The 26,913-nt window shown below is 51.0% G+C and overlaps 1 protein-coding gene across 1 annotated transcript in view; it reads right to left on the bottom strand.

Annotated features, from left to right (window-relative positions):
- Nucleotides 1-26,556, bottom strand: part of LOC122375372 (5-oxoprolinase-like) — a 38,745-nt gene extending 12,189 nt beyond the window's left edge. Inside the window, exons 1-20 of the mRNA XM_043354727.1 lie at nt 26,489-26,556; nt 20,761-20,950; nt 18,838-19,029; nt 18,265-18,382; nt 17,452-17,566; nt 16,845-17,007; nt 13,828-13,913; nt 10,523-10,724; nt 10,038-10,134; nt 9,300-9,463; nt 8,823-8,951; nt 8,001-8,113; nt 7,427-7,515; nt 5,604-5,692; nt 5,157-5,287; nt 4,598-4,736; nt 4,096-4,228; nt 3,633-3,777; nt 3,176-3,323; nt 613-725 (exon numbers count right to left, since the gene is read on the bottom strand). Of these exons, the coding sequence (XP_043210662.1) occupies nt 613-725; nt 3,176-3,323; nt 3,633-3,777; nt 4,096-4,228; nt 4,598-4,736; nt 5,157-5,287; nt 5,604-5,692; nt 7,427-7,515; nt 8,001-8,113; nt 8,823-8,951; nt 9,300-9,463; nt 10,038-10,134; nt 10,523-10,724; nt 13,828-13,913; nt 16,845-17,007; nt 17,452-17,566; nt 18,265-18,382; nt 18,838-19,029; nt 20,761-20,922 (2,528 nt within the window). The 5' untranslated portion in view covers nt 20,923-20,950; nt 26,489-26,556. The remainder of the gene's footprint in view (nt 1-612; nt 726-3,175; nt 3,324-3,632; nt 3,778-4,095; nt 4,229-4,597; nt 4,737-5,156; nt 5,288-5,603; nt 5,693-7,426; nt 7,516-8,000; nt 8,114-8,822; nt 8,952-9,299; nt 9,464-10,037; nt 10,135-10,522; nt 10,725-13,827; nt 13,914-16,844; nt 17,008-17,451; nt 17,567-18,264; nt 18,383-18,837; nt 19,030-20,760; nt 20,951-26,488) is intronic.
- Nucleotides 26,557-26,913: the final 357 nt, after the last annotated feature.

Genomic DNA, 26,913 nt, shown 5'->3' with positions numbered 1-26,913 from the left:
GTATAACAGTGGTACGCCACTCACCGGTAGAACACGGGCGTGATGACGGTCAGATCGGGCGGGTATGGTATAACAGTGGTACGCCACTCACCGGTAGAACACGGGCGTGATGACGGTCAGATCGGGCAGATATGGTATAACAGAGGTACTCACCGGTAGAACACGGGCGTGATGACGGTCAGATCGGGCAGGTATGGTATAACAGAGGTACTCACCGGTAGAACACGGGCGTGATGACGGTCAGATCGGGCAGGTATGGTATAACAGTGGTACGCCACTCACCGGTAGAACACGGGCGTGATGACGGTCAGATCGGGCAGGTATGGTATAACAGTGGTACCCACCGGTAGAACACGGGCGTGATGACGGTCAGATCGGGCAGGTATGGTATAACAGTGGTACGCCACTCACCGGTAGAACACGGGCGTGATGACGGTCAGGTCGGGCAGGTACAGTATAACAGTGGTACGCCACTCACCGGTAGAACACGGGCGTGATGACGGTCAGATCAGGCAGGTATGGTATAACAGTGGTACGCCACTCACCGGTAGAACACGGGCGTGATGACGGTCAGATCAGGCAGGTATGGTATAACAGTGGTACGCCACTCACCGGTAGAACACGGGCGTGATGACGGTCAGATCAGGCAGGTGCGATCCGCCGGCCGCCGGGTGGTTGGAGAGCAGCACGTCGCCCGGATGGATGTCGGACCCCAGGGCGCGCATCTGGGGATAGAGAGGGGGCCGGGCGACGGTTATTATTGATTGGACTTAGATCACGGAGAGAGGCTTCACATGATTGTCATTCTATTAGAGACGGAATCAATCAATGACAGTCACACTGTAACTACTGCGGTACCTATAAAATGGATTCATCAATCAAGCTTATAATACAATACAGTCAACCAGTCCCCAGCGCCAGCAAGAGTTGATTACCGACTATAAAAGTTAAAACACATAATGATCGATCAACAAGGCGGGGTGAAGAGACAGTAAGTGCTCACATCAGTACCACATATCAGTACGATGTCGTACCTGGTACCAGTGCGAGGTCGTACCTGGTACTGGACGGCCTCCTGCATGGCGCTCAGCTGTGGATGGGATGTGCGGCGCCCAGCCGTTACCTGGTATTACAGGGTCTTTCATAATGAATGTTATTTTTAAAATAGCCATAGCTCAGGTGATATACATCACAAAGTTATTGTTAATACCCGAATGAAATAACAAATCATGGGAAAGTATGTGCACATGACTCGCATTTAGGTACCCTTCATCGATTTTTAACTGTGTCGCCTCGCTTTCGAACCCAGATTTCGCCCACTGACGCAAATGGTGCACCACGCGCTTCACATCCTCCGCGCACAGCATTGCAGCAAACCTCTCCACTGTGACCTGTAGCTCTATGAGGGTCACTGGAAGGGTCTCTGCTTGGGGTCTCCAAGACGACTGCCCAAAATCAGAAGTCCATCGGCGAGAGATCAAGGCTCCAAGCTGGCCATGGCCGCTCAGTGAGACGGCTGATCACTCGTCTGTCAAAGTTGCCATCCAACCACTGGCGCCCAGCCGCCGTTGTGTCACTTCTGCGCCGTCCTGCTGAAACCAGCGGCCTTGTCTTCGAACTCCGCCAGGCACATGAGGCCAGAATTCTTTCTTGAGCACTGAGCAGCCTCAGATAAGCTGGCCCGGTCACTGAAGCCAGAAGCGAACCAGTGGACGAAGACACGCCCGTCGACCACGACAGCCCAAAACATGACCTTTCGTGCGTTTTGTTCCTTGCAGTCAACCGTGACATTCTGGAATCTGTTCACAAGCCTGTGATCATTTTAGAGCGGACGTTGTGCTTCTTTTAAAAGCGTCCCCGAATCTTACGGTGGACAGCCGTGCGCTTCAGTGAGCCGTTTCCCACGACCACGTCCAAAACGCCTACGTGAAAAAAGAGCTGACCCGTGTTGTAGGGGGAGGCATTTCATGTCCGCACAAAACGGAAGTTTGGTGAAGTGTGGCAGTTTTAATTACATCAACAGAAATTCCAAGAAATTTGCAATAAGGTAAATACCAAATTTATGCTTTTATTATTTACGAACACCTTCAACTTCGCGTTTTAAAAATCACATTCATTGTGAAAGACCCTGTAGTACGAGGGCGTGCCTGGTAATAGCATGCCGTACCTGGTACCAGTACGAGAGAGTACCAAATATCTACCTGGCACTGGACGGCCTCCTGCATGGCGCCCAGGTGGACGGGGATGTGCGGCGACCAGCCGTTACCTGGTATTAGTACGAGGCTGTACCTGGTAATAGTATGCCATACCTGGTAATAGTATACCGTGTCCGTACCTGGCAATAGTATGCTGTACCTGGTACTGGGCGGCCTCCTGCATTGGGCCCAGGTGGACGGGGATGTGCGGCGACCAGTCGTTACCTGGTATTAGTACGAGGGTGTACCTGGTACTGGACGGCCTCCTGCATGGCGCCCAGGTGGACGGGGATGTGCGGCGACCAGCCGTTACCTGGTATTAGTACAAGGCCGTACCTGGTACTGGACGGCCTCCTGCATGGCGCCCAGGTGGACGGAGATGTGCGGTGACTAGACTGTTACCTGGTGCCTGGTACCATTACAAGGCTGTACCTGGCAATAGTATGCTGTACCTGGTACTGGACGGCCTCCTGCATGGCGCCCAGGTGGACGGGGATGTGCGGCGACCAGCCGTTACCTGGTATTAGTACGAGGCTGTACCTGGTACTGGACGGCCTCCTGCATGGCGCCCAGGTGGACGGGGATGTGCGGCGACCAGCCGTTACCTGATACCATTACGAGGCTGTACCTGGTACTGGACGGCCTCCTGCATGGCGCCCAGGTGGACGGGGATGTGCGGCGACCAGCCGTTACCTGGTATTAGTACGAGGCTGTACCTGGTACTGGACGGCCTCCTGCATGGCGCCCAGGTGGACGGGGACGTGCGGCGACCAGCCGTTACCTGGTATTAGTACGAGGCTGTACCTGGTACTGGACGGCCTCCTGCATGGCGCCCAGGTGGACGGGGATGTGCGGCGACCAGTCGTTACCTGGTATTAGTATGAGGCTGTACCTGGTACTGGACGGCCTCCTGCATGGCGCCCAGGTGGACGGGGATGTGCGGCGACCAGTCGTTACCTGGTATTAGTATGAGGGTGTACCTGGTACTGGACGGCCTCCTGCATGGCGCCCAGGTGGACGGGGATGTGCGGCGCGTTGGAGACCAGGCCGCCGTCCGGACCGAACAGCGCGCACGAAAAGTCCAGTCGCTCCTTGATGTTGGTCGATATCGACGTGCGCTGCAGAATCCTGCGAGCGCGCACAACAGCGACTTGTAAACACAGAGAGAGGGTTTCATTGAGAGATAACAGTGTCAATGATACGACATGCGACTTGCGAGTGGGGGCATTAAATTGCAAAATCACTACCCGACGTAGTGAGCTTCGTCAATTTTCAGAAAGTATCTGTTTTAATTAGGTGGGTTAGGTTTAAAGACAAATTGGGCAAAATGTGACTTATAACTTATGCCGCTATCAGCAGAACTTTGGGGAAGGGGCGCACAGTTAGGAAATTCGGTCCAAGCAGCGATATGTTGCTATAACAGAGCCTGCGACCCACCTGCCCATCTGCTCGGCCAGACTCATGAACCGGTGTCCGAAGATGCTCAGCTGGATCGAGTCGAGCTCGGGGCCGATTTTCGGCGGAGCGCCCGAGCCCACCCGGATTCTGACGTCACCGCGCGACGTAATGGTCGCCGTGCAGTCTGATTGGACGGAGGGGGACGTCAATGGTGTGAACAATAACAGGCAAACCATTACATAGGCATGGAATGCGAGCGATGGGCTGCTTTTTCACTATATACCATTTCAATTTACTACATGTGCCTTTGACATGAAAGGAAAGGAAAAGGAATAAGAGAGTAAAGGAATTTAAAGCAAAGACTGCACACTGCACATGCGACGTCGAGTAATCTGACATTGACACAATTTTACAACGAAAGCCAGGGTTAAAAATAAGTAAATACACATTTTGCAACGAGACAAAAAAAAAAAAAGACTGCCGAATTCTGACATTCACTGACCTGGCTCCACCAGTATGGTGCTCAGAGAGTCCATGATGATGGCGGGACCGGCGATTTCCTGGCCAGCCCCCAGCTCCGACAGCAGGTACACTTTTACCGTGCGGTACCCGCCCACAAAGTACACCTTGGTCTCCTGGCAACAACAAAGTACACCTTATAACGGCAGCAGCAACAATACAGGTGCACTTGCACCATGCCGTACCCGCCCACAAAGTATACTTTAGTCTCCTTCACAACGGCAGCACAGTGTCCTTATCTATCGTCAATAATGCATTACCGTTTAAAACCGGGACAGTCTGAACGGGTTGATAAAAATTGGCCTCCTAAAGCCTCCCGAGATTTTCAAAAGAACTAATTTGTTAGAGCGCTACACAATGTAGTGCTCTAACAAACATTTTTTAACAAACATTTGTTTGTTACTTTCTAACATCTGACTGAAAAAGGTGCAAGGGTGATTGACGGGTCTAAATTTCTCACCACAGCTCGAAATAGTCACACTTACCGTTTTTGGAGTGGGCAGAGTCTGTGCCGGTGGCAGTGTGACGTCATCGTCCACGGAGGCCAGGCCCCGCCCCCGCACTCTGACGTCATCCACGACCACGTCCCGGTCACTGATCACGAACCCGAACTCCTTGCGGTACCTGGGTAGAATGGAGGGGAGGAAAGGTAAATAAGGGACATATGAATGAAAACTGAATGAGCCATAGGAACGAAAAGACGGTAGCAGGAAAAGCGAAGACAACTTCCATGCGATTCAGCTGCTAGGGTTACGCAATGTTTGAACGGCGGAAGATATAAACGGAAAGGTTTTAGCACGATTTGGGCATAGGGCATAAAAAAGAACATTTGGCATAGAAAGACGTGATATCTGACCGGAATATATGAGAAAATTAAAGAGTGTCAAGCTAATTCATCATCAGTTGACTGGCAAAGTAACCAAGCGTGTACGCTCAGTCAGTTCAGCCACTTGCAAAACATAGCATGTGGAAGAGTTTCTCCCGATGAAAAAACGAGACACCGTGAAAAAATACCGAGAATCAGAGCCGCTGGTCGCCAAATACCTTCGAAGGAACGCCTCCATGAAGTCTCCGTGGGTTGGAGAGGGAGCGTCCGTCCCGGCTTCAGAGGGATGGATCATCAGGGCACAGTCAGTCTTGTCGTATCGCATGTGCAGGTGCACCTCAGTCACAATCTGAGGAAAAAAATGGGGGAACGGGGAAGTCAGCGAAGAAAAGGGTGGTAACAGTTCCGTCGGGATAGAGCAGGGGGGGGGGGGGGCTGTGATCCGATCCAGTATACACAGGTCGTGACAGGACAGGGCAAAAATTATTCCACAATCCACAGCATGACCACACTTTTTCCGTTCAACAAAATGAAAAAGAACTGGATGCATATGTACTCGTAAATTCCGATTTGCCGATTAGTACCGGAATCCAGACAACATGGCCTACGAAGACTGGGAACGAAGACAAAGAAGATGAACAAAGAAGGGGAATTGATGTAGTTACCTTGTCGTCAGTGAATCCCTGTTGTCGCAGTTTCTCGCGGCACACCTCCGATAGAGCTACCAGTCGCTCGTCAAAGTACGCGAAATTATCTGAAACAAAACAATACAATCCGAATGACGTGGATGGCGTTTGGACGTGGTGACAGGGCAACATACATTTCAACCGAGTTTCAAAATCTTTTTGCATTGGAGCGAGCGCAGGCTAATATAACATTAATGTGTTGGTCAGTCATGGTGGAACATACTACGACAACAGGCTCGGCTCGCTCAGCGGACGCCGCCGACTCATTTCGGATTATCTTCATCGGCAAAAAAAAAAACTTACATAATATTTATTATTACGGTATTTTGTTTGTTGAAAGCTCCACGCATCTTGAAACGTTGCTGTTCGAAACTAGCCTAAAATAATTCCACCGATCACTCAAAGACGCTCGTCAAGCCGACCTTCCCTCCCGCCCTCCCTGCACGCAACAAAGCCACCAACCACCATGTACAGTCTGTCTTAAAAGTACCGCGCAAAGTGACGGTGGATCCATCGAGCCTGACTGAGCAAGGGCCTGCTAAATTTGGGTCACTGAAGCAACTGACATCCTTATCCATTCCCTAGGTCAATTGGTCGGTGACTTTTAAATTAAAACAGGCCCTTTCTCGGTCAGGCTTGATGGATCCACCGCCACTTTGCGCGGTACTTTTAAGACAGACTGTACAGTCTGTCTTAAAAGTACCGCGCAAAGTGACGGTGGATCCATCAAGCCTGACCGAGGAAGGGCCTGCTATAATTTGAAAGTCACCGAACCAATGGAGCTGGGGAATGGACGAGGATGTCCATTGCTTCGGTGACTCAAATTTGGCAGTCCTTCATCGGTCAGGCTTGATGGATCCACCGTCACTTTGCGCGGTACTTTTAAGACAGACTGTACATGCACTACTTTGTTTTCATCCTCCCTCGTTCGTCGGCGCACACCACGTAAATAAATAACCAGCGGCGCCGACGCCGGCGGGCGAATGCAGTAGCCGCCCATACCGCGCGGCACGCCCCTCGCCGACGATACACAACATACGGCGGGCGGCGCCGGCAAAAACACCCCAACGCGGCGCGTGTTGAGCCGCGTCCGGCCGCGCCGCAGCCGCCGACGAGTGGTTGTCGGCCACCAGCCGCCCATACCGGCCGGCCGCGCCAGCTGACTGCGCCGGCCGCCGTCAGCTGGCCGAGACCACCGCGTTATGGGCGGCTGGTGGCCGACAACCACTCGTCGGCGAAAATCGGCACATCCGCACCAGATTACGAAGGGTAGGACCGGCGGACACGGGTGTTTTCGGGATTTTCTGCAGAAGTCGGAAAAAATCAACTAACTGATCAATAAGGCTGGCTGCGAAACTGTTTTCAAACATCTTATTTTCCATACATTAACAAATTATTATTTATATTTTCCTTGTCACTTGAGCACACTTTATTTTCGCAGTAAAATAGCACCGAGCCGGGCTGCTGCCGCCGGCCGGCGTTCTGCCTGCCGGTCCCGGGTTCGAAGCCCGGCGAGTCCGCGAATGCCGAATACGACAATTGTTTATTACCTGCGTACTTTGACCATCTATCAAGTCAGAACTCATAAGAAATAAGTCAATTAAAACAAAAATTCCCGATATAATTAATATCCGTTGAATTCAGCTGCACCTCCGTTTACTACAGCTACTTCATTTGCTCTTCAGCTCAGCGATTTATTCATCCCACCCTCACTCGCTCCTTCTTGCGTCCCTCACCTATCTACCCTGAGCCCTCCTCCATGCCCCCTCCCCACAGCACGACCCACTCCCCAGCGGTCGCACCTGGTCCGTAGAGCAGTCCGCACGGCTCCTGGGCCTCGTGCACCACGTCGGCCAGAGCCATACCGAACGCGGATAGGATACCGGCGTATCTGGGAAACGGGCGCGGGTAAGGTCAGTGTCCGGTCATCTGCACAGAGCAGCTGTGAGGGATAGCTGTTCGCTAACAATTTTTCAGCCAGAACAGACGGCCACGGGTAACATAGTATGACTTGATGAGTCCCAGTAAAAAAAAAAAACTCAAGGAACCGCAACAGTTGGCGAAAAATATTCTTCGGACATTTTCGGGGCAATGAGGCCACACACATTACAGCCTAAAGGCTGAAACAGACTCTTTCCGCGTTCAGGAAATCGCATGCGAGAGCCTATTCAAATACATTGTAATTCTTCTCGCATCAATCGCTTGCGGGAGGTGCGTGCGATTGATGCGAGCGTGCTTCCATGTATTTGAATAGGCTCTCGCATGCGATTTCCTGACTGCGGAAAGTCTGTTTCAGGCTTTACTCAGTGCTAACTACGTGCACCATCCCAACTTGTCCATCATCACATAAATTCATCCGCCATCTGTAGTCCTCACCTGTGCACAAACACGGTGCCCATGCCGAGAGCGCGCGCTATTGCGCATGCGTGCTGACCTCCTGCGCCGCCGAAACAGGCCAGCGCGTGCTGAGAGGTGTCGTGGCCGCGGGCCTGGCGTGGAACAGAGCGGGGTGAGACGGCGGGGCTAACGGTAAGTTGTGGAGGACGCCTTCATTGTGAGAAGTGGTGGGCCGGATTGCTGAGGAGAAAGGTAGATAACACTTGTGTACTTAAATAACACTGTTTGCCCGTAGGTTACCGGGCCCAAATACAAGGATTTGTGGCGGTTCGAAAGCAGCAAAAACCAAGTATCGAGTACCCGTAGGTTTACACAAGCTTTACAAGACAATTTTTTCGCTATTGCGGTAAAAATAAAGCGGAAAAAATGAAGAGGTGAATGAATGGGTGAATAAATGAATGGGTGAATAAATTGAATGAATGGCTTAATGGGCGAATGAATGAATGAATGGGTACCCACACATTCACTCATCTGACTTGGTGAATAAACAAACGAATGAATGAATCAATGAATGAATGAATGAGTGAGTGGGCGAATGATTGGATAAGTGACTGAAATGGATGGATTTACGACTGAACGAATGTGTGGGTAGGTGAGTAAGTGGAAAATCAATGAATGAATGAATGAATGAATGAACGAACGGGCTCAGAATGGATGAAACGAAATACTGATTTACACTGACATGGAACTGCCATTACGATAAAGACTACAACAGCACTTCACTTGCGCGAGGCTGAGCCACCCCACCTGACTGAGACTTCACATGGGTGAGCTTCACCCTGAGTGACTGCCAATCCTCACCTGAGTGAGACTGCGGATGGGCCGGCACATGGTCTCGTTGGCCACCCTGATGAAGCCCATGGCGACCTCCTCGACCGACATCGGCTCCGACACCGCGTCACCCTTCTGCGACTGCAGAAACTTGTTCACCTGTTGACACACACCGCCGCTGACAGACTGACCAAACAGTCTCCAGACATCTATTCAAACGCCACGCCACAACGAAGGACAAATTACGTGTTAGTGCGCATAATTAGCCGTGATACTTTTCTGTACTTCTACATTGTTTGGAATAGCTTGTAGACAACAGACCGGGTAGCAGCTACTGCAAACCGCTCGTTAGTCTGTAGGATCGCTGTCAAATTAAAAAAGCTGAATGCACCACAAGTCCTGCCACATTGGGAATGTGCTTATACTCAGATTTCTCCAGTAAAAGCCAAGTCGCTTCGCTGTTCGTGCACGCTCGTTATCCCACCATTCAAACACCGCGTGTCTTACGTCGTTGGCGAGGTTCTGCATCTGGGTGTAGGCGGCCGAACTGTCCAGCGGCTGGTCCTCGTTCGGGCCGAATATCCTCGGGAAAAAGTCGGGCAGCAACCGGCCCAGCACCAGGTTGGCGTCGGTGACGGTCAGGGGGCCGCCCTTCTTGTAGCAGACAGGGCCTAGAAAGGGATAGGGAAGTGTTCTTCAGATAGTACGGCTTAGGGGAGAGTGTTTTCACTTCTTAGCAGATCGGGTCTGGAAGCAGAGGGTTCATAGCAGACAGTGCCTGGAAAGATTACCTATTCTTCAGGTCGGGCCTGAGAACAGAGAGTTTTTGGCAGGCCAGACCAGTTGGGCCGGGAGGAGAAGAAGAAAGATGATCAGAGATGGCGATAACGCAGCAACGCGCTAACAATGAGACGTGGGGGTCACCACCACACGAGTGGACTGCCTCTCTGAGATATCTGAACGTATCTACCCAAACTGGCGCCGGCCGACTCGGCTTCATAGCACAGGGAGACGAATATGTGCGGTGCAGAGGGATACCGTGCGGTCAGGTGAGTGGTAATCCGTACCAGGGTGGGCGCCGGCCGACTCTGGCCCGCGGTACAGTACGGACTTAATGCCGGGAGGGATGGGGTATGTGCTACACGTACCCTAGTTCACAGTCGTAGCTACATACCTGGGTGCGCGCCGGCCAACTCTGGCTCCACGATACAGTACAGGGAGGTGTAGGGCATGAGTAATAACTACCTGGGTGCGCGCCGGCCGACTCTGGTCCCACTGCGAACAGCCCGTCTCGGAAGGCAAGGACGGAGCCGCCGCCAGCCGCCACCGTGTTCACGTCCAGCTGGGGACAGGTCAGGTCAGGTCAGGTCCATGGACCCAAAACTGTGTGACCAAAGATCAGGTCAGGGCAGATCATGTGATGGGTAGCGTCAGGTGAGGACGTCAGGTCATGGGTAGAGTAAGGTCAGATCAGGTCATGAGCAGGGTCAGGTCAGGTCACGTCTGCGGTGGAGTCGCGACATCAGAAACATAAGAACTAAACCATGCAGGAATGTCTTCAAAATATTAACTCCACAACACTTTGCTACAGCTGGCAATGCCAACAACAAGAAAACGCATATATTACCCCCCCCCCCCCACACACACACACAACACAAAAAGAAGGGCAATCCCTCAACTTAATCTATGTAAAACCACCCAAACCCCTCCCTCTCCCTCCTCGTCCGCACCTGCGGCGCCTGGATGACCACGCCGGCGGTGGTCGACTCGAACACGTGCTCGAAGGCGCCGTCGAAGCGGCTGACGTCGGTACTGGTGCCGCCCATGTCGAAGCCGATGACGGCCAGCTGTGTCTCTCGCCGATGGGTGGTCTGGGCGTACCCGACCACGCCACCGGCCGGGCCCGACAGGATGGCGCGCGAGCCGTTAAAACTGGCGGGAGAAAACACGGCGGGCAAACGGGTCCGTGATTTGGAGTAGCACGTCGGGGAGTCTCATTTTACTTAGGTGTCATAGTAACTAAGTCGGGAGAATTATTTAGCTGTCTGACTGTTGTCATCTGCCCGTATTTAGGGCTGGTGGTGATCACGGTGTTTAAGTGCATAAAAACTAGTTTTTTTTATCTGTCCTCAGTCCTTGTCGCCTGTGAACCATACTTCACCTGTCCATGGGCGTCAAACCGGTGTTTACCTGTCCATGGGCGTCAGTCCGGTGTTTACCCGTCCTGATATGTGTCAGGTCTCTCTGTCAGATCGGTGTTTACCTGTCCTGATGGGTGTCAGGTCTCTCTGTCAGATCGGTGTTTACCTGTCCTGATATGTGTCAGGTCTCTCCGTCAGATCGGTGTTTACCTGTCCTGATGGGTGTCAGGTCTCTCCGTCAGACCGGTGTTTACCTGTCCTGATATGTGTCAGGTCTCTCTGTCAGATCGGTGTTTACCTGTCCTGATATGTGTCAGGTCTCTCTGTCAGATCGGTGTTTACCTGTCCTGATGGGTGTCAGGTCTCTCTGTCAGACCGGTGTTTACCTGTCCTGATATGTGTCAGGTCTCTCTGTCAGATCGGTGTTTACCTGTCCTGATGGGTGTCAGGTCTCTCTGTCAGACCGGTGTTTACCTGTCCTGATGGGTGTCAGGTCTCTCTGTCAGATCGGTGTTTACCTGTCCTGATATGTGTCAGGTCTCTCTGTCAGATCGGTGTTTACCTGTCCTGATATGTGTCAGGTCTCTCTGTCAGACCGGTGTTTACCTGTCCTGATGGGTGTCAGGTCTCTCTGTCAGACCGGTGTTTACCTGTCCTGATGGGTGTCAGGTCTCTCTGTCAGACCGGTGTTTACCTGTCCTGATGGGTGTCAGGTCTCTCTGTCAGACCGGTGTTTACCTGTCCTGATGGGTGTCAGGTCTCTCTGTCAGATCGGTGTTTACCTGTCCTGATATGTGTCAGGTCTCTCTGTCAGATCGGTGTTTACCTGTCCTGATATGTGTCAGGTCTCTCTGTCAGATCGGTGTTTACCTGTCCTGATATGTGTCAGGTCTCTCTGTCAGATCGGTGTTTACCTGTCCTGATGGGTGTCAGGTCTCTCTGTCAGACCGGTGTTTACCTGTCCTGATGGGTGTCAGGTCTCTCCGTCAGACCGGTGTTTACCTGTCCTGATGGGTGTCAGGTCTCTCCGTCAGACCGGTGTTTACCTGTCCTGATATGTGTCAGGTCTCTCTGTCAGATCGGTGTTTACCTGTCCTGATATGTGTCAGGTCTCTCTGTCAGATCGGTGTTTACCTGTCCTGATATGTGTCAGGTCTCTCTGTCAGATCGGTGTTTACCTGTCCTGATATGTGTCAGGTCTCTCTGTCAGATCGGTGTTTACCTGTCCTGATATGTGTCAGGTCTCTCTGTCAGATCGGTGTTTACCTGTCCTGATATGTGTCAGGTCTCTCTGTCAGATCGGTGTTTACCTGTCCTGATATGTGTCAGGTCTCTCTGTCAGATCGGTGTTTACCTGTCCTGATATGTGTCAGGTCTCTCTGTCAGATCGGTGTTTACCTGTCCTGATGGGTGTCAGGTCTCTCTGTCAGACCGGTGTTTACCTGTCCTGATGGGTGTCAGGTCTCTCTGTCAGACCGGTGTTTACCTGTCCTGATGGGTGTTAGGTCTCTCTGTCAGACCGGTGTTTACCTGTCCTGATGGGTGTCAGGTCTCTCTGTCAGATCGGTGTTTACCTGTCCTGATGGGTGTCAGGTCTCTCTGTCAGACCGGTGTTTACCTGTCCTGATGGGTGTCAGGTCTCTCTGTCAGACCGGTGTTTACCTGTCCTGATGGGTGTCAGGTCTCTCTGTCAGACCGGTGTTTACCTGTCCTGATGGGTGTCAGGTCTCTCCGTCAGACCGGTGTTTACCTGTCCTGATGGGTGTCAGGTCTCTCCGTCAGACCGGTGTTTACCTGTCCTGATGGGTGTCAGGTCTCTCTGTCAGACCGGTGTTTACCTGTCCTGATGGGTGTCAGGTCTCTCTGTCAGACCGGTGTTTACCTGTCCTGATGGGTGTCAGGTCTCTCCGTCAGACCGGTGTTTACCTGTCCTGATGGGTGTCAGGTCTCTCTGTCAGATCGGTGTTTACCTGTCCTGATGGGTGTCAGGTCTCTCCGTCAGACCGGTGTTTACCCGTCCCGATGGGTGTCAGGTCTCTCTGTCAGACCGGTGTTTACCTGTCCTGATGGGTGTCAGGTCTCTCTGTCAGACCGGTGTTTACCTGTCCTGATGGGTGTCAGGTCTCTCCGTCAGACCGGTGTTTACCTGTCCTGATGGGTGTCAGGTCTCTCTGTCAGACCGGTGTTTACCTGTCCTGATGGGTGTCAGGTCTCTCTGTCAGGTCGGTGTTTACCTGTCCTGATGGGTGTCAGGTCTCTCTGTCAGACCGGTGTTTACCTGTCCTGATATGTGTCAGGTCTCTCTGTCAGATCGGTGTTTACCTGTCCTGATATGTGTCAGGTCTCTCTGTCAGATCGGTGTTTACCTGTCCTGATGGGTGTCAGGTCTCTCTGTCAGACCGGTGTTTACCTGTCCTGATATGTGTCAGGTCTCTCTGTCAGATCGGTGTTTACCTGTCCTGATATGTGTCAGGTCTCTCTGTCAGACCGGTGTTTACCTGTCCTGATATGTGTCAGGTCTCTCTGTCAGATCGGTGTTTACCTGTCCTGATGGGTGTCAGGTCTCTCTGTCAGACCGGTGTTTACCTGTCCTGATATGTGTCAGGTCTCTCTGTCAGATCGGTGTTTACCTGTCCTGATATGTGTCAGGTCTCTCTGTCAGATCGGTGTTTACCTGTCCTGATATGTGTCAGGTCTCTCTGTCAGACCGGTGTTTACCTGTCCTGATGGGTGTCAGGTCTCTCTGTCAGATCGGTGTTTACCTGTCCTGATATGTGTCAGGTCTCTCTGTCAGATCGGTGTTTACCTGTCCTGATATGTGTCAGGTCTCTCTGTCAGATCGGTGTTTACCTGTCCTGATATGTGTCAGGTCTCTCCGTCAGACCGGTGTTTACCTGTCCATGGGCGTCAGGCCGCCGTCGCTCTGCATAAACAGCACATTGACTCCGCGCAGCTCGTCCCGGAAGCCAGAGCTGAAACTCTGCGCGGCAGCCAACACAAATAGAACGGCATCAGGCGACAGAATATAGGTACCGAGGCGTAGAGAGGCAGAGGCGAGAGATGGGGTGCAGATGAAAGATTCAGTTTTTATGTGATTCAGGCAACATTGATAGGCAGTGGCGGCGGATTCGATTTTGGCGTGGGGGGGGGGCAAGATCCCAGTCGAGATGATGTCATAGGCGGATCCAGAAAGGCGTTTTCGACGCTGTAGGGGACATACCCCTCCCCCCCAAGTGTCCAAAATCCAAAAACTCCTCGGATTTCGATTCCTTTACTGCTGAACAGTATAAAGCAAAAAACATTCTGATAAAAGTTTTATTATTAGGAAACATAAGGTACGTTTTGTCTATTTCGGGCGATGCAAGGGCAGGGGGAGTAAATATTTGCTTTATATGCCCGCTCTCTGGATCCGCCAGTGGACGATGTAACGATTTTCGTATTGCTGTATTAGAAAAAAGGCTCCAATGGGAAAAAATGTGCCATAGCCCATAACCCGATCGCAAATCAGATTTGAAGAACGGTGCCAAACCTTTTGAAGTAGGCGAGCGCTATTCTTCAATGAGGTAACTCGAGTCGTTACCACTTTTCCTCTGTTCACTTTACGTTCGATTTCCGTTTAACCTTCCTTTAAAAAGTTAAAAGTATTTCTGAGACAGATATCAACTGAAACTAGCTAACAGCGGGAGGAGACCGCTCAAACATTCAGAGACAGTCGGTCGCATCTAAACCTTTTGGGACAGCAATCCGCCAGAAACCCACCCCAAGGCAGTAGTTCGCCAATTAAGCTCATCGAGACGGGCTGTCTCGATGGGTTTATCCTACAGTAAGCCCACAGCAAGGCTTAACTAAGGCCCAAACGCTCGTCAAGCTGGGAACGGAGGGCTGAGGTGAGGGAGTCGAGCGGTGGACTAGGGTGAAGTAATTCGTTGGACTGGATGCAGAAGCTCGGGGGGGGGGGAGGAGCGTTTCTTTATTAGGACTTTAGGGTGCGCTGACTACGGCAAGGACCAAATTATCACACCAAATTTTGCCACGACATCTACCGGTTCAGGCACTCGAGAATCAGCGGCCAGTGATATCTGCAAAGACGAAGCATTTCCAACCCAGCTTCAGCCTAGTGTGGGCGCCTCAGGTGGCTTTAATTACAGTTGCACATACCAAACGACCTCAGTGCAGACAGTCTGTCGCCAAAACCATTCGGAACAGACTTCAACGAAAAGTGAGACAAGGTTAGTGCTATCGTTAAGTGCCATTATAGACTTGGACCCCGTTGGCTTGACCCACTGGAAAGTGGTAGTTATCGGACGCTGCGTGGCATACTCATTTTTCCAAAATGCCTTAGATTTTGCTTTCGTGTTCGATGCTCTGTATTCTATAGCCAGCCTTTAGCCAGAGGGGGTCCCACTAATGATCAGTGCCCTAACCCTCAAAAGTTTCCAACGTTAACTTTTACTTATTTAATCGTGAATACTGAAATAAAGCGGATACTGAACTGTGAACATCCAGTTTTTACACTGGCCCCACACAAGCCTCCGAATGCCCAAAGCAGATCTCTGATGACTGGCCTTTGGGTGTCATACCGTGCATTGGTCAATGTGGTCAATGTGTACGACCTCGGCGTTTACCATTTTACTTGCACTGGAAACTGTTGCGTTCGAAAAAATCAGGGGAGTGGCTTATTACGAGCACTCATCAGTCCTAACTACCCGAAAGCGAATGGCTAGCCCTTCCGTCTCCGCTCGCTTGCGATTTGGCATTCATGTAGGTACAAAATAGCGGCAAACGACCACTGAGGGTGTGAGTTGCGTCTCTTGCACACTTAAAATATCTCTAAATCGAATCTGAAAAGCCAAAAAATGCTATAAAGCGGAAATGGTTAGCATTTACACATATTCAAAAGGCACCGTTGGACAAACTGTAGGAGCGCATAGCTGCAATATCAGGCTATGGAAATTTTCTTCATGTTTAGGGCACAAATTATGGAGGGGCAAGAATATACGTTTGCCCCTCCTCCAAAAGTTTCTTAGGGAACGATGCCTCCTCTGCCGCTTCGTATCTGTCGCCCCTGTAAGCGGTAACTGAAGGCCTGGGTTGCCGCTGCGTCACTTTGACGCTTATAATGTCTCCAAAACTAGGTTAAAGAGAGGAAAACTTGAATTGAACGCGAACACTTGTCATTTAAGAAAGGCAACGTATGATAAAGTATATGGGCATCTGGTTACATCTTCAGATGATCGAACAGAATAATCAGGTATATGTTTCTTGTCTAAGTTTTGTCAAAAATTATGGGGGGGGGGGCAAAAAGATACTTTTGCCCCCCCCCACGAGTTTGCCAGGGGGGGGCAACTGCCCCCCTGCCCCCCCGAATCCGCCGCCCCTGTTGATAGGTTTCATTAGCAGATCAAATGAGATACAATCCACGATACCCTACTACCGAGAGGAAAGAGCAAGCGCAGAAAAAGTGTGAGAGCATTTATAGGGGCCGTATGATATTGCAATAATAGTCTTTAAGGCGGAGAAGGCCATGCATTTGTACGCATTCACATGAACATCCTGAGAAAATGGCTGACTCCTGGTGCAGTGCTGAAAAATAGTGGTACATTCGGAATAAGCCGCCAAACGCAACGTCCCTCCCGTCGCATGGCGTTTTCGCACGTACCGTGAAATAAAATCCAAATCAGTGCGATCGAAGACGACCTTAAGCCGTGCACATAACTGTTATTGTGGTGTAATTATGAGCCCGATCGTTTTTCCATAAATAGATCGTCCCTTACATGCCTACCAGTATCGCCGGTTTTACGCCAGCGGAACCCCCAGGTAGACACAATGGCACCCAGTACCGCCGCTATAGCACCCACCCTCAGGTAAATTAACACCCACCCTCAGGCAGTACCGCCGTTATAACACCCACCTTCAGATAGTGTTTGATGCACGGCGTCAGGTAGGCGTCAGCGGCTGCCGTGAACCCGCGCGGTACCAGGCGGGCCATCGACATCACCTCGGAGGAGAGACTGACGTGGGTGAACCCGAGCCGCGCCGCCAGGGCGCCCACCAACCGCTCGTGGTCCGGGTAACTGGGGGACACGGACACACATAGTGTCAGGGAATCTGGCGGGGGGACGGACAGATAATCATACGGCCATACTCGAAAACACTTACAAAGTATTATAATGAGATCTTAAAACACACAAGAAAAGGTACATGTTTAGAAAAGGTACAAAAAAGGTACAAGCGCAAGAGTAGAAGTCCAAAATAGCAGGTGCGAGAAACACAGGCACAAAACTGTGAACTCTTACATGTACGAGTAGCAAGAGGTACGGGTACTTACGAGTACGAGTACTCAGAGGTAGGAGTACTCACAGGTACGAAAATTCACAGGTAGAAGTACTCACAGATACGAGTTACTCCCAATCGATCGCAAGTTACTCACAGGTAGGAGTACTCAGTTCACAGACACCAATACTCACAGGTAGGAGTGTACTCACAGGTACGAGTACTCCCAGTCACAAGTTACTCACAGGTATGAATGCATGAGCACCACGGCCAGGCTGGTGATGCCGCGGTCCAGCAGGGCCTGCAGCTGGGGCTCCAGCGCGCTGAGGTCCGGACGGCGCACCACCAGCAGCTCCTGGCCTGAAAGGGGACGGTTAACTGGTCAGCGGAGGTCGGGACACCGCACCACCAGCAGCTCCTGGCCTGGCGGGAGTACGGTAAGACGGTCAGCGGAGGCCGGGACGCCGCACCACCAGCAGCTCCTGGCCTGGCAGGAGTACGGTAAGACGGTCAGCGGAGGTCGGGACGCCGCACCACCAGCAGCTCCTGACCTGGAAGGGGTACGGTAAGACGGTCAGCGGAGGTCGGGACGCCGCACCACCAGCAGCTCCTGACCTGAAAGGGGTACGGTAAGACGGTCAGCGGAGGCCGGGACGCCGCACCACCAGCAGCTCCTGACCTGAAAGGGGTACGGTTAACTGGTCAGCGGAGGTCGGGACGCCGCACCACCAGCAGCTCTTGGCCTGGCGGGTGTACGGTAAGACGGTCAGCGGAGGTCGGGACGCCGCACCACCAGCAGCTCCTGACCTGGCGGGGTACGGTTTGACAGGGCGGTGAGAAAGGGAGGGTTAGTGGGCAGTGGCGAACCGTTGCATACGCCGGTCGCAGTGGTATGGTTTGTTAGACTATCTACTTGAAATGGGACCGGACGTAGATACTAGATATCGACATAATTCAGACAAAGATGCAGAAGCGTTTCGTGAAAAATGCATTGCCAATATGAAAAGAGAAGGACATGCCGAAAAGAAGCCCCCCTTCCTTCCCTAACCCCTGCTGACCTGACCGCGCTGTCACCCGCTCGTAGTCGTGCTTCATCTGACATCTCGGTGACGCCAGGAAGAGGCGCTCGTCCACCTCCACCACGTCACGGTAGAGCACGTCCGGACACGATACCGACTGTCGGAGGAAGAGTAGAACATGGTAGAACACAGAAGAATACGTACGGGCACGACACCGACTGCCGGAGCATGGGTAATGGGTAGGTAGAACATGGCAGAAAACAGAAGAGCACGTCCGGACAAGACACCGAATAAAAAAAAGAACACGGTAGAAAATGGTAGAACACACCGTACAGCACGTCCGAACTGGGGTACTGTCACTAGTCTTAGTTGTACTAATGCACAGGCACAGGAGATGACAGTAAATCCTAGCGTACAGTTGCGCTTCAGCTTTGAAGTCACAGCTGAGTATAGATCGAAGATCCTGTGAATCGTGTGGACGAAAATACATAACGACACTGCTAAGATGCTAAAGAAGCATGCACGAAACATTTTAAGCACGCGACAGAAGACAAACCCTAAGGTCCAAAGGAACACATAACGAACGACCCAAGTCGGAGCTGCGCTACTTACCAGGTCGAATATTTTGGGCCGCGCCTGGTTGCCGATGTGCAGCACGTCCCTGAACCCGGCTGTGATCAGCAGGGCCATCTCCGCGCCCTTCTTCTCCAGCAGGGCGTTAGTGGCCACTGTAGTTCCCATCCGGATCCACGAGATGGCACTGGTGTCGATCGGCTCACCGGCCGGGAACGGGCGGCCCGTCTCCTGAGAAAGTGAGAGGACGACAGGTAAATGCAGTGAATGGCTGACGGACTTAATGCTGAATGGGGTGGGTGTTTTATGAGAGAGTGCAGTCTCAATCTCAGTCACACAGTCTCATGCCTACTTTGTGTCTGCTGGAGAGCATAAAAATACATTTATCGGCTCAATTCATGAATAACCTTCGCCCCAGTGGGGGGGGGGGGGCATATGTTACCACCCTGTCGCGTTTTTTGCGTGTGAATAAAAAACCGCGGCGCGTAGCGCCGCGCCGCTTGGGGTAGCTTTTGGTACATCAATTTTGGACATTATTGGACAATGTGTGAAATTTTTTACCCCAGGTCATGTCAGGTCAGGTCACCAGGTCAAGTTAACTGACCAAGCCTAAAAAAGTTTGCAATCATGTCCAGCCTGCAGTGTTTGTCAGAAAGGTTTTAAACTTGGTGGATTGCATGATGTTATGGGCGCCTACAATTTGTATATCTCTGATTTTTTATATCCGTGACCTAAGGTCAGGTCAGTGGCGTGACCTTTCCATTACAAGTCAATGGAGAAAAATGAAAATGCCTTTAGATCCGTGTGTACGCATAGGAACAGTCCAAATATTTCAGAAGCACAATGATTTGGACCACCCATGATGACCAAGGTGTCATTTTTGCTGATAGCCTCTAGAGAGGTCATCCGAGGTCATTTGAGGCTACAAACATATTTTTGCCAATAACTCGCGATTGGAAAGAGATAGAACGCTGGGGATGGTCTCATTGTGTTTGTCTTGCGGAGACGCATCGACTGATATGTAGCATGACCTTTTCCGGTCAGGTCATGACCTTGACCTGAGGTCAAATTTTCAAGTTGACCTTTCAAGGTCAAATTATAGTTCATTCGACGCGTCTCGGCGAGAGGAACACGATTCTGGCAATAGAAATGTCGTTGCTTTTTGTTGTCGAAAGTTATTGTCGAAAAAACACTTCGTAAAAACAGCTATTTTTTAGTTTTTGCCCTCTGGAGGCTAAACCGTTGACCTGAGGTCAATTTTGATAATGACCTTTTCAAAAGAAGAGTTTAAGAGCTATCGATTGCTTTTCCATGCGTTTTTTTAGCTACCATAGTTCCTGAGATAACGGCATGTTTTCTGAAAAATATTATGACCATTGGCAAATTTTGACATTTGAGGACCTCTGGTGACCCCAATATTGCTCTAAGATGAAAAATGACTGAAATACTTTCAAACATACGCATTAAGAGCTATCGACTACTTTTTACCGCGTCTTTCTAGCCCTCTTAGTTTTTGAGAAAGGTGGGTGGTAACATATGCCCCCCCCCCCCCACTAGGGCGAAGTTGGCTGAGACTGCCACTGGGGCGCGGGATAATATCAACAGTTTATCAAATCCCGCTTTGTAAGTAAATATAATTTCCTCACGCTCTCATTCACTCGTTCATTGACTCATTAAATCATACACTGACACACTCATTTATCAACATATTCACTCATTCATTGATTCATTCATTTATCTGCTACCTCTTCTTTGATTATCATTTATCACGATTTGTCCATTCATTCATTCATTCATTCATTCATTCATTCATTCATTCATTCATTCATTCATTCATACATTCATAAAGTAAGCAACTGTCATTCACTTATTCATTCATGCACCCGTCACCATAAGTCGCCTATTCCTACTAACAATGGATACTCAGCCGGTCATTCATTCGCGTTCCAGCACCTGACCCACCTGTTCCAGTATCCGCCGGATCCCCTCGGTGGGCGCGTCCGGATACCGGTCCGGATCCGAGGAGAGCAGTTTCAGGGTCCGCACCCGGCCGCCCGGACACCGCGCGTAAATATCGGTGAATGTACCACCGCGGTCGATCGAGAACTCAAACTTGGTGCCCATGGTTTTAACGCGGTAGATGGTTCAGTCTCTGTAAAAAAAAAAGATCCAAAACGTCAATGATTAAGAATCATAGCTACAAACGCAGGGTTGGATCCGAAGCTCAATGTGAAATAACCAGTGATCGTGGAGGGTAATGTAGTATGATATTTGTTAAGCATATTTCGCTATTCGTCATATACGCCTACGCTTCAAAGTTTGTTTATTGGAGCTTTAGGGAGCGCCGACTAATAAGTCCGCTTTGCGCTTGTATATACGCTTCAAAGACATGCATCTCTCGTCTGTACTAGTGTAACAGTACACAATTTTTAGAGTTGAACGAACGATTGAAAACAAGAAGACGAAATTATCACACAAAATTCCAATACCTTGGCCTCGCCGGGGATATCCAAAAACTACCTTGGCCGTTTTTCCCAAACACCTCCTAATGCGCCTCAGCTAACACTGCTACAACTACTCGTAAACTCTCGAGACAGCTGACTCACGCCCCACCAGCCGGGCGGTGACGCGCACAGTGACGGCCAGAGACGGGCCACCGGGCGGCCAGCGTTTGTTTGCGTTAATTTCGACATTAGGGAAGGCAGGCGCGACGCGAGGATCGATACAGGGGAGGACCAGTTAAAACACGAGTCGCGTGCCCATGAACGTGTATAGGCCAGACCTCGACCTAGGAATTTTCATCGCAGACGAAACGAACACGGTTTCCTGACGGGGACGACCAACTCGACCCACTAGAACGGCGGGCCGCCAACAAAAAACACCGGGACAGTGCCAAATAAATCCCACGGAACAGCCCGACGCCCGTATGACTGGGACGGTTTACTGTAGCCTTAGTTGGGACGGTGCAGTGACCTATACTGATACGGCCTTGGGGAGTGACGAGTGGGACGGGGGCTAGGTAGGATAGGAAGAGGTCGAAGAGGACAGGAGGTTGGGACAGGGGACACACCGGATGGGATGAGGGACCGACGGGATGGAATGGGGCCGGGGGCATACAGGATGAGAGGGGGGACGGACGGCATATCCCGTCGGATGAGGGTCGAGACTCGAGAGAGAGATGGGGACAGGGGACCACTGGATGGGATGGAATGGGACGGGGCTGGCCGGGGGGGGGGGGCATCCCCGATAACCGGCGGGCCGCTAATCAAAGACCGGCCGTCTTGAGCAGAACTGCATGCGCTCGGACAATGGTCTGATGAACTGAACACCTGCTTGTAATGATTCTGTTCCTATGTTTCTGAAAATTAAAGGTAGTGTGCCACCTTCGAATGATTTCCCATTTTATTTTTCCTAGGATAAGAAGCTTCTGTTTTTACCTAATATCGCAAAAAATCAAAAATGGGCCTAAAATAGTGCCTTTTTCGCCTAAAAGTTTATCGGTTTTTCGATATGTATAACAACTGTAGTGGGCTGACCTGCAAACAGGCGTCGGCAACAATCACGAATGCGGCGCACATGTGACAATAAGCAAAGGTCATTATAGAGTTACGACGTACGGGAATGAGTTATCAGCTGTCTAATCGTAGACAACACAATGTCGAATTTACTCCGCGTTCGATGTCTCTCGGACGGCGAAGATTCTACGCCGTCCGGCCAATCACGTTCCATAACCACAGCCGAGCCCCCGCTGACCTTGAACGGGATTGGTCGGACGACGTAGAATCTTCGTCGTCCGAGAGACATCGAACGCGGGGTTAAACTGTAAGCCTGTATTGGTATTGTTTCTTTTATTTGGCTGTCGAACATTATTTATGGTTTGAAATATGATTTTATGTAAAATAATTGATATGAAAAAGCCGTCTCTTAAGTTATGACCCCATTTCACCATACGCAAGTGGCAGAAATGACAATGATCAGCTGACGCATTTTTCTTGGCCGAAGTCAGAGCGCGCGGCCCGACGCACCACCACCGCACCACAAAGTATGAGCAGAAGCCGCGCCCAAAGCCAGGGCCCCGGTAACGTGAGGTAGCCGAGTCGGGGCAGCGTGCGCTGACCCAAGCCGGGGCCGCAGCTTTGGGCGCGGTCTACCGCATCCCCGCGGGCAGCCCCGGGCTATCACATGACACCGGGAGGACGCGCGGCCCCGGCTTGGGTCAGCGCACGCTGCCCCGACTCGGCTACCTCACGTTACCGGGGCCCTGGCTTTGGGCGCGGTCTACCGCACCACCTAACAGGCGTGTTCGAAACCGCAGGAGATGATGATGAACGGGTTTATCGAAACTTGATTGGATGAGCATATCGGTAATAGCGATTTCAGTGTGTGCATTTATTGTTCATAGTGGTGTGAAATGTGGTTGGGGTACGACCGATAACCCGTCGGGGCGAATTTCGCACTGGGGTACTCAAAATTTGAAGAATTTAAGACGTTTCCATGAGTTTTGAAGGTATGGATAAGTTCTAAAAATCCGGTTCTCCTTATCTGGGCCATTAACTCCATACGGTCCAGGAAAGCTGGCACACTACCTTTAAGCAGAATTCTCGAACAGAGAAGGTCATGTCCACACTGAACAATAAAAGTTGCATGGGCAGTTGGCCAAAACCACACTATGCAAATGAAACCTAGATAATTGGGTATTATAGTAGAGCAGACGTCACACGAAGGTTTCCTACCGAGGAGAGGCGCTATAACCGGAGGTGCTTCTTTCTAACAAAACCTAAACAAACCTAACCTAACCTACAGCCTACAAATCCTACAACCTACAAACCTGGCTACAACCTACAAAACTACAACATACAACTTACAAAACTACAACGTACAACCTAAAAACCAACAAACCTACCCTAAAACCTACCAACCTACAGCGCCTCCCTGTTGGAAAACCTTCGACGTCTTGACGTCTCCTCTACTAATGCCGATAATTGCGCCAATTAGCATGAACACACAGCAGTTACAAACTAGTCCCTAAATTGCTTGACAGACTTTGACACTCAAACCAGGAGCTCTCACCACCAGGACACAAAAACTGCTAACAAGATTCAGCCAGTGCAAGAGCAATCCACCGGTGCACGGTGCGGACGCGCAGATCAACTGGTGAGATGCAGATTTTAAGTGGAGTGTTGCGCGCGGGGTGTGTGCCCTCAAAGGTAGGAATTACGCCTATGGAGAGTTGTCTGGTAGACCGCTCTATCAACCGAGCTACTGGAAAGGCATAAGGCAGGGCAGGGTAGATATTGCCCAGTAAACATGCCGACGTCGGCCGACGTCGGCCCTAAGTCGGTTCAACCTCGGCCCGACATCGGCTGGACGTCGGGTACGCCCGCATGTACCGACGTCCAGCCGAAGTCCAGCCGACGTCGAGCCGACGTCGGGCCGAGGTCGTTTTCCGAGGTTGACGAGATCGTTTGTCGTTGGACCGACGGGGCCGACGTCGACATATTTACTGGGACAACGCGCAAAAAATATCAACCGGCGGTGGGATTCGAAACCTTGTCATTTGAACGCGACGCTAGTGCGCTAACCACTACACCACGCAGCCAGATGGCGAAATCAGTTTGTTTTGTTGGGTTATGCCCTTTCGGTCTGACAAGACCATTTCAGAGCCGGAAGGATGATAGGATGGAGACATTGGTCTTGGCGAGCACCCTGGGTGACTCCCATTGCTGTTACGTGACACTTATTGGAAAGGGCGTCCGCACAAATGGATTCATATAGCCACCCTTACACACCTGCACCAACGTTTCCAAAAGTGTCCCTTTGATAAGTGGCACTTTGTGGAGTGACACATGCCGACTGACCTTTCTATATGAACTGAGCCCGGCCCTGGTGAGTTGCCGGAGCTGAGCCTGACCAACGGATAGGCCGAGCAGCCCCCAAGCACTCACCGCACCCGGCTACGGGCGAGCTCGGCTTACGGGCAATCCCAAATGGGATTAAGTTTCCCGTCCAGTCCGGATCAGGGGGTTGCGGCGTGGAGGAAGATTTGACTTCCCTGAGGATATTTTGGATACATAAGCTCTTTATGAAACATGAAACATGCATTTTATATTATTTTAACGGTCAAAACAGCGGCCGATGTCGGTCCGACGTCGCCCCTACGTCGGCTGGACCTCAGCAATTGATCTCGGTCCGACGTCGGCTGGACCTCGGCTGGACGTCGGTACATGCGGGCGTACCCGACATCCAGCCGACGTCGTGCCGAGGTCGGGCCGACGTCGGCATGCCGATGCCGAGATGCCGACGTCACCCCGATGTTTGCCGACGTCGGGCCGACGTCGGCATGTTTACTGGGTGGTGACTTTTGTGAACTGGCGCCACCTTACATCATCAATATGAAGTATCTCTTTGAATTCATCCTAACTTCATGGGCCTTGGCAGTGAGCTTGTGCCCACAGAGATTCATGTTTGACCCATGTTGTTCCTTCCTAGTTTAGTCTGGCTGGAAACTGGCAAAAGGGCCAAACTAAACCCAGGGGCCAGAATGACAGTATCATAATACTATCCACCTACCAGCATTTTGTTAGGCCCAAGGCTGCATTTAAAAGTATCACTGGTGAATATGTGCCCTGTTGATGTTTCCCTTTTCAGTTTGGCCACTGCTTTTACAAGCAGGCTGCCAGCCTGCTGCTCCTAACCTGGCCCTATTTCCAGACTATTCATTCTTTTTGTTTGTTTTTGCAGGGTTAGGCAGGGCTCTTTCTTTCTGATGAGACCATTTCAGAGCCAGAAGGAAGGGTGATACAAATTAGGGGGGAGACCAGAGACATTGGTCTGGGTAGGCACCCTAGTGAGTCACCCAGGCTGAGCCTGTCCCAAAAGACAGGCTGACCAGCCCCCCAAGTACTCACTACACCCGGCTACAGGCTAGGGTGTGCTCCCAAGCCAAGGGAGCACACCCGTTGCCTGTTCAGCCTGTACCGAGGGTTACGGCATGGAGGAGAAGGATTTGATTGTCCTGAGGATGGAAATGATGGACAGATGTGACTCTTTATTTGATTGTTTTGTTGGGTTAGGCCCTTTCAGTCTGATGCGATCACCGTCCACTTCAGAGCCGGAAGAATGATAGGAATTAAGGGGAGACATAGGTCTGGACAGGCACCCTAGTGAGGTGCTGTAGCTGATCCCATCCAGAGGACAGCCAGACCAGGCCCCCAACCCAAGCACTCGCTGCACCCATCCAGCTACGGGTGTGCTCCCTTCGGAGCAGCCCACATGAGATAAAGTTGCCTGTCCAGCCCTGAGTGGGCCGTGGGGGTTGCGGCGTGGAGGATTTCAGAGTCCTGAGGATGGAAGCAACGAAACAGAGGTGAAACTCAAGGCCACTGCAACTGTGACTTTTATTTGAATCCAATCCATACTGACTGATCAATGGTAGTTTATATATTAAAAAACTCGAAATTGCATAGGTCCGTTTCAGATCATGAGATTATATCCACTCCAGAGTCGAGCATCAGCATAAAATCAAGTTGCAATTGCAAAAGTCGACGCAGACGTAGCTGTTAAGGAGAAAAATGAAACACTCTTTTGATGCTTAATTGTAATGATAACCTTCTGGCTTCTTTCATGTTTTTCATCTACTAGGTTCAGATCATTTCCAAAATAAATTGACAAACAAAGCTGTGGCACTTACCTACGTCGCCAGCGCAATCTGAAAATCAAACAAGCTGAAATGCCCTTGACCTTGAAAAGCACATGTTGTATAGAAAGTTGCGTAGGCATCTTGCGTGCATCGCCTTTTGGGCTCGGTCACGCGCCGCTGGCGGTTGTTGGGGTCAAAAATGTCGCCAACTGTTTTTGAAATAATGCAAATAATAAACTGGGCAAAATTTGTAGATAATTGAACCGAAAAACACATTCAAATATTTTTAGCTCTTGAGAATATGATCAGGAAAGCCAGATCTGGCGCAGCTGATTCAAAATAAACTTCTTCGTTTGGGCGCCTCGGATGGGGGGGGGGGCTGGCCAATATACCTACCCTGGGGCTGGCAGCCTGATTGCCATGTTAGCTTCTATAGCCTTAACGCTAGTATTGCTAGTAGCGATGCCGTTGGGCTT

Source organism: Amphibalanus amphitrite, unplaced genomic scaffold, assembly GCF_019059575.1.
Source record: "Amphibalanus amphitrite isolate SeventyFive unplaced genomic scaffold, NRLGWU_Aamphi_draft 001825F_arrow, whole genome shotgun sequence".
Lineage (NCBI taxonomy): Eukaryota > Metazoa > Arthropoda > Thecostraca > Balanomorpha > Balanidae > Amphibalanus > Amphibalanus amphitrite.
Note: the sequence above shows the minus strand (reverse complement) of the source record. Positions and strands in the feature narration are given on the sequence as shown.